Genomic DNA, 7,682 nt, shown 5'->3' on the forward strand with positions numbered 1-7,682 from the left:
AAATGTAGAACACATCGTTGCCGCTCAGCTGAACAAATATTAACTTATTTGTAATGAAAAATAGGAATGTGACGAAATTATTTTAGTTCATTCATGATATTGAAAATTAAGTCATTGCAATTGCTGCCCTACTCCTAAAAAGGTCAAAGAAATATTATACATTTTAAAATTTTATTTAAAGAAACAACTAAAAGAAGCCATTAATACTATGCACAATAAAAAAATATTATTAATACATGTACATCAATTAATATAGGTAAAACATAGTTATTCAAATATATATTACTCACATAATACGAACAAAATCTTAATGTAGGTGGTGTTAAAGTTGTCCAGGTCGTTAGAAGTCATTCGCAGTGTGATCAGGTATAAATGAACAGTTGGTATGACTATTTGACATTGAATACGTGCTCTTCATTTTCTCAGATGGAGACCAGTTAAACATCTGTCTTATTTTTGTCCTGTATATAGTGCTCGTATTGTAATAGATGATGAAATTCACGACAGAATTAATGACTAACATAACATACGTTATCGGGAAAGCAACTTCGTATACATTGTTTAAGTACCGCATAGGATTCATGTCAGGATGGATGTTTATTATCATACGTAATATAGTACCTGGTAGTTGACAAAGAACGAACACGGCAGTTACAACCAACAGCATTCTTGTGACCTGGCTTTCTTTATTCATAGTTTGACTCTCTGGCCTGGATTTTATGCTAGCTTTAGCCATGACCAAACGACGTTTAGCATTTAGTAATACTAACATAGCGGTGATTGAACTTGCGACAGTAACTCCTATGACAGGTATATAACGCCATAGAATTTCCTGTGTTATATATACTGCATTTGTTAGATCTTTATCCTTACCATAAGACGTTGCTCTTAAAACGGTTGTAAACTGACCTGTGGTATTTGAATACACTTTTTCAGTATTATAAAGGAACAGATTCGGTATACTGGAGGTTGCTGGTAAAATGAACGCCACGCATACAGCTATATATGAGTTCCGTTTCGTCGAGTACATACGAATCTTCAGTGGCTGCAATACGCAGAAAAGCCTCTCCAGTGAAATAAGGAATATAATGAAGTTTCCGATTCTTCCAGGAAGAGAATTCAAGTATGTAGAGTATATGGGGGCTGTAAGTCTCTGCTGGTTTTTAGTGAAAGGCACCTCGTACGTCTGTGAAGCATAAAATACAGAATTGAGTCCTCCATTTACTAATGTAAAAACATCTGTGACAGTTATTGCAAATAACATAATAACAGTTGAAGATTTGTTCCCTATTCTACAAAACAGCATAAAACAAAGTGAGTTCAGAATTAGTCCGACGATTACCAAAAATGGTGTTATTCCAAGATAACAAATATTTCTAATTAATCGTACTGTTTCTACCTGGAGTATCAGATAATCTGATCTGTCTGGAGATTGAACATTTGTCATATTGTCTACGCACGTCGTATTGATATTCATCTCGAAATATTGTAAAACACTGCTTTACTGTGTTGTATACTTCCGTGAAAAATGGACAGAACTTATGTCTTTTAAATGCATTGCGGAATATCACGTGATCAATTTAGCAACACCTACATTCAATCATTATCTCAGGTAATTTTGATTTATAGAATACTTCCCATCTTTGATCTTTAATTATAAATAAGTGGACAAGATATGAACCCGTATGATAATATATAGTGGAGGAAACATTGATCCCATTAATGCTCAATAGAACTATGTTTCATTTCTTTGGTAAACATTATTCTGATAGTAAATGTTAGTTAACTTGTAGTTTATTATTTCAAAGTACAAAACTTAATTATTTTTTAAGTACCATAGTAACTTTTTTTTAAATATAGTATGTCGTACAATCGAAATATTTTTTTTATCAGTTTTTTTGAAAACTGGACAGTTTTTATTGCGACGAAAAGACGTTCAGACAAATAATTAATTTAATAAATACCACGATGAATGTATAGTGTCCGTTAATTCAAATACAGAACATGATTTTTTGTTGTCTCGGTAAAAGTGTGAAAGCGTTCATGCTTTCATTTTTTCTGGCGTCTCACAGAAAATTCCGTGAAGTGCTTCAAAATGACATGATAAAGCATGTTACTCGTACCACAATATACACTAATGCAATCACAAAATTTCATAGAGATAGCATACTGTGATTTAAGTCTACACAATATTAAATGGTCTTGCAGTTGGTGTCCTTTACGGAAATGTAAAAGAGGGAAGTGGGGTATGACTCATCATGTTTTCTTCAAGTTGTACCCATCAACAGTTGAGCCTATCTTATCATATGGAAACGATATGTGGGGGAAAACATATGGTGTAATGAACACCTTTCAAAACAGAGCATTGCACATTATGTCGAGCTGTAGAAAATCGATCATTAAACTCCGCTGTGCGTGGCGATTTGGGGCTGATTACATGTACCAACAAACCCACAACGTCATGCATTTATCTACTATGTAGTCTGAAACGCATAGACGATGACAAATGTATTACAACGGTGTCGGTCTGGGTCTCAAGACATCAATTGCAACAACAATAAATGTATTGCATTTACTTTGAAAAAATATTTCTAAAGAAATCATTCTTTAACTTATATTATTCTTTAACTTTATTTGCACCGAGAGTCGAGCTTTATTGCACCCGGTGCATTAGTATTCAGTTAATAGCTTCCGTAAATTATTTATCTTTATTTAATCCTTTTATATAGCGGTAGTCAAATTAAGCGGTGCTTTCAAGTTTGAATTTGGAGCACCTTGCATTAGTATTCAGTTAATAGCTTCCGTAAATTATTTATCTTTATTTAATCCTTTTATATAGCGGTAGTCAAATTAAGCGGTGCTTTCAAGTTTGAATTTGGAGCACCTTATCTATCTTGGGGTCTATGCACCTCACCTGAAAAATATTCAGTTAACTATGCGATTGATAAATTAATCTTAAACTTTTTAAAGTGTAGTGTATCTACTTGGGACTTCTTTTGTTTATATAATGTCATAGTATAATTTATTACTATTGTCAAACCTGCAGTTTCATGTTGTGCCTTAATACAGAAATAAACAGGGTGTGAACTTTTATAAGTTATGTCTCTGTAAAACCAAAACAGTTAAAGTTGTAGTAGCAGGTCGAACCCTTTTAGAAGTGTGTATTTAATATATATAACACCTTGATATGTCGAAGTATCATAAGTGGTCAATGCGCTGAGGGGAGATACACGCCTGCGGTGGCGACGCAACACTGTCATGGCATATCTCGATAGCTCGACTCAATACATTGAGCGTGAAGTTACAAGATTATTCCAACTTGAGGGATTAGATTCAATGAAAGTATTGAACAGAAGAGCAAAACTGTTTTTCTCGTCCTTTTTCTAAAAAAGTTCATCGGAAGGTATCAAGACCTTGTTGATAAATATTCCGCATCAACTTCTCAAAAATACACGATGGTCTTGATGTATAGATTCTGCGTACTGATGTTGTTTATCATGTTTTATTGTTCTTTCATTTGTCTTTGTTCTAGTATTAATATTACTTTTACTGTTGAATGGTTTTATGTGATATCAGTTTGACGTGGCTCGGTACTTATACATCTCGTCAATGTGTTTGTATTGGCTTTTTGTGGTTTGTTTTGTATTTGCGACTTTTTGTATTTCTTTTCTTCTTATTACGTGACTCTGTAATTTAAAAGATCCCGTCAGTGTTATATTGGTCTATTATATGTCATTATGATATATTTCTATTATGAATTACTATATACGTTGAACCACAAACGTCAAAATCATTCAATCGCGTAGTTGTATTAACTATTTTTGGATTCTCATAAATTCTACCAATAACTGTTGGACTAGTTTTAATATCGGTCTATTTCTGTAATTTATTCTTACATACTTAAGATTTTTTAACCCTGTATGCTTACATTGCCTATGTAAATTTTAAAACTGTTTGTATGCACATTTAACGATTCTCTGATTCCTATCAATGATTTGGCTATACTTTTTGGACCTTTTGGATTATAGCTCTTCATCTTTTATATAAGCTTTGGATTTCAAATATTTTGGCCACGAGCATCACTGAAGAGACATGTATTGTCGAAATGCGCATCTGGTGCAAGAAAATTGGTACCGTTAATGTTATTACTTCCACTGGGTCGATGCCTCTGCTGGTGGACTATTAGTCCCCTAGGGCATCAGGCCAGTAGCCAGTACTTCGGTACTGGCATGAAAATACGGATTGTTTGTGTTATTAAAAATTGCTGTTACAAAATATTAGAAATTATTTTAAATTAAGGAATGTATCTCCCTCATGCAAAGCTCTGATTCCTATCACTGATTTGGCTATACTCTTTGGACCTTTTGGATTATAGCTCTTCATCTTTTATATAAGCTTTGGATTTCAAATATTTTGGCCACGAGCATCACTGAAGAGACATGTATTGTCGAAATGCGTATCTGGTGCAAGAAAATTGGTACCGTTAATTTTATTAACGACACATTTATGTGACGTATAAAATTTTCTGACGTAAGACACTCAAATCAATTAATGTGTTCGTAGATAGAAGATGTTTTTGTGTTCGGTTAAATTGTCCCCTTTTAAAATTGTTATACGATGATGACTGATGTACTCATATTTTGACTATTTTATTAATTGTGACTGCTTATTTAACGCATCATGTAAATATAACGGAGTTTAATGAGACTGTTATTAAATTGAGAGAGTTAGCGCTATAGAACCAGGTTTAATCCACCATTTTCTACATTTGAAAATGCCTGTACCAAGTCAGGAATATGACAGTTCTTGTCCATTCGTTTTTGATGCGTTTTGTTATTTGATTTTGCCATGTGATTATGGACTTTCCTAATTGATTTTCCTCTGAGGTCACTATTTTTGTGATTTTACTTTTTAACCAATATAAAATGATTGATGAAATGTAGAACGAATCGGTAGTTTGTGCATAAAGTTATAGATTGCTGCAAAAAAAATGTCGAAAATACATATCTTTGTTAGAAGTAAACAGTGATAAAGAAAACACATTCGTTGAGCGATTAACAAATCTTGAGAGTGAATGGCGATTAAAGTTACAGTATAATTATATCCAGAATAAAACAGCCCCCAAATGAGGATACAGAGAACACTTTAAAGAATTGTATTCTAAAAAAACTATCAATTTTGTCTCAGTACATCATTTGAAAAGCAAAGACAAACTAATCAAAGAATTTTAATGACTAAATTTGTATCTTGGAAAGATAAACAGTTAGTTATGAGAAGCTGTTGCAAATTACTGGGGACAAATATTTCTATCAGGGCGCAATTCCCGATAAAAATAGAAAAGATGAGTAAAACCTATATCCTGTGTTAAAGCAGACAAACAAAAACGAAAGAAAGGATGTATTTGTAAGAGATAATAGTTTTATAGAAATTAAATAATGACTGAGAATCAAAGCACATGATGTACAAAGAAATGCAGTACAGAACACCCACATTTTTGAAACATTCAGTAACTCAGCAAACCAGTTATATTCCATGGAATCAATTGATACCAACAATAACAGAAAAGTCTTTAGAATTATTTCTGACGTACCCTATTCGTTTAACCTGGTCAGTATAATATCTGCAATGCGAATACTCTATTAATAATGATATAATTATATCTTGGTTTTCATTACGCTTGTACTATCCTAAGTATAATGAAAACCACTTTTTCTTTGTCATATTTATTGACCGATTTGTTTTTTGTATACCTCTTTCTTGTTGCACACAATGTGTACTTGTCAATGAGTGATTTAAAAATAAACTTAAACTTATCCCAGGCATAGATTACCTTAGCCGTATTTGGCACAACTTTTTTGGAATTTTGGATCCTCCATGCTCTTCAACTTTGTACTTGTTTGGCTAAAAAAAAAAATGATATAAGCGTCACTGATGAGTCTTATGTAGACGAAACGCGCGGTTGGCGTACTAAATTATAATCCTGGTACTTTTGATAACTTCTTACCTATAAAACAATTGATTAATCTAATTTAATAAAATTACCATCATTTCTACAATTCAACAAAATGCACGGTTAATGTCAATACGTACACCACTAAGAAAAAAATTGTTTTATCTATTACTCTTTTATGTTTCTTTGTTACGTCTATATTTGTTTGTTTTTAAGTCATTCAGGTTGTAGCACAGTGTTGGCTGCTGCACTTCTATGTTGACGTGTTAGCCTTTTGTGTCTGTTTGTTTTTATTACACATCGTTGGCAATATAATGTTGATAAAAGGGGGTGAGGTAAGACTACCTGTGAAACCAGGTTTAATCCACCATTTTCTACTTGAAAAAAATGCCTGTACCAATTTAAGAATTAACAGTTGTTAACCATTTGTTTGATCTTTTCATTTTGTCATTTGATTAGGAATTTTCCTCTGATTTCAGTAGTTTAGTGATTTTACTTTATAATTATATCAAATCTATAAAAATTGAAAAATGGTCCAGTTAATCGGATAATCGTTGACAACACTAATTATATAAATATTAAACGAATGAATTTAATCGTGTTATTTAAGTGATTAAGGATGAATAGATTAACACAAATCAAGAGCTCATTAATAAAGTTAACGGTACCAATTTTCTTGCACCAGATGCGCATTTCGACAATACATGTCTCTTCAGTGATGCTCGTGGCCAAAATATTTGAAATCCAAAGCTTATATAAAAGATGAAGAGCTATAATCCAAAAGGTCTAAAAAGTTTAGCCAAATCAGTGAAAGGAATCAGAGCTTTGCATGAGGGAGATACATTCCTTAATTTATAATAATTGCTTATATTTTGTAACAGTAAATTTTAATAACACAATAAATCCGTATTTTCATGCCAGTACCGAAATACTGGCTACTGGGCTGGTGATACCCTCGGGGACTAATAGTCCACCAGCAGAGGCATCGACCCAGTGGTAGTAATAAAGTTAACGGTACCAATTTTCTTGCACCAGATGCGCATTTCGACAATACATGTCTCTTCAGTGATGCTCGTGGCCAAAATATTTGAAATCAAAAGCTTATATAAAAGATGAAGAGCTATCCAAAAGGTCTAAAAAGTTTAGCCAAATCAGTGAAAGGAATCAGAGCTGTGCATGAGGGAGATACATTCCTTAATTTATAATAATTGCTAATATTTTGTAACAGTAAATTTTAATAACACAATAAATCCGTATTTTCATTAAGTCTACATACAGAAGTTCACATTTAAGACCATTACAGTAAAAGTGCCAACATTTCTTTGTTTTTACTTTTTTTTTAAATGTACGAGTCTGGTTATAGAGGACGTATCAACCGTATCATATACGTTGACGTATCCGTATCTGCAGATGTACCAAAAAACAGTATGTGATCCCGAGCTTTAATTTTGAGTATTTTCAATAATGCAAATGGGCGACTGATTAATTTCTAATGGAGAAATTTACAAAACAATTAGGAAATATCGAGTTTTTTGTGGAATATGTAACCCGACTTTTAAAAATATTCCGGACAGTTGGAACAGTTTACATGCATGATAGGAGTGAATACGGGAAACTTTGTTTGTGTGTGAACTTGTGCTCACGTAGAACGAAATTGTTATTTGACAAATAGAGTGATACTCAGTACTTTTCTATTACCTTTACGATAAAATCGCAAATGAACAATATTTAA

The 7,682-nt window shown here is 32.7% G+C and overlaps 1 protein-coding gene across 1 annotated transcript; it reads right to left on the reverse strand.

The window, feature by feature from the left end:
- Positions 1 to 340: 340 nt before the first annotated feature.
- On the reverse strand, positions 341 to 1,486 carry LOC134727657 (FMRFamide peptide receptor frpr-18-like). Its single transcript, XM_063592038.1, has one exon. It carries the CDS (start codon positions 1,475 to 1,477, stop codon positions 341 to 343), a length of 1,137 nt encoding a protein of 378 aa, XP_063448108.1. The 5' UTR covers positions 1,478 to 1,486.
- Positions 1,487 to 7,682: the final 6,196 nt, after the last annotated feature.

The sequence above is a fragment of the Mytilus trossulus genome, chromosome 8 (genome assembly GCF_036588685.1).
Source record: "Mytilus trossulus isolate FHL-02 chromosome 8, PNRI_Mtr1.1.1.hap1, whole genome shotgun sequence".
NCBI classification, from domain to species: domain Eukaryota; kingdom Metazoa; phylum Mollusca; class Bivalvia; order Mytilida; family Mytilidae; genus Mytilus; species Mytilus trossulus.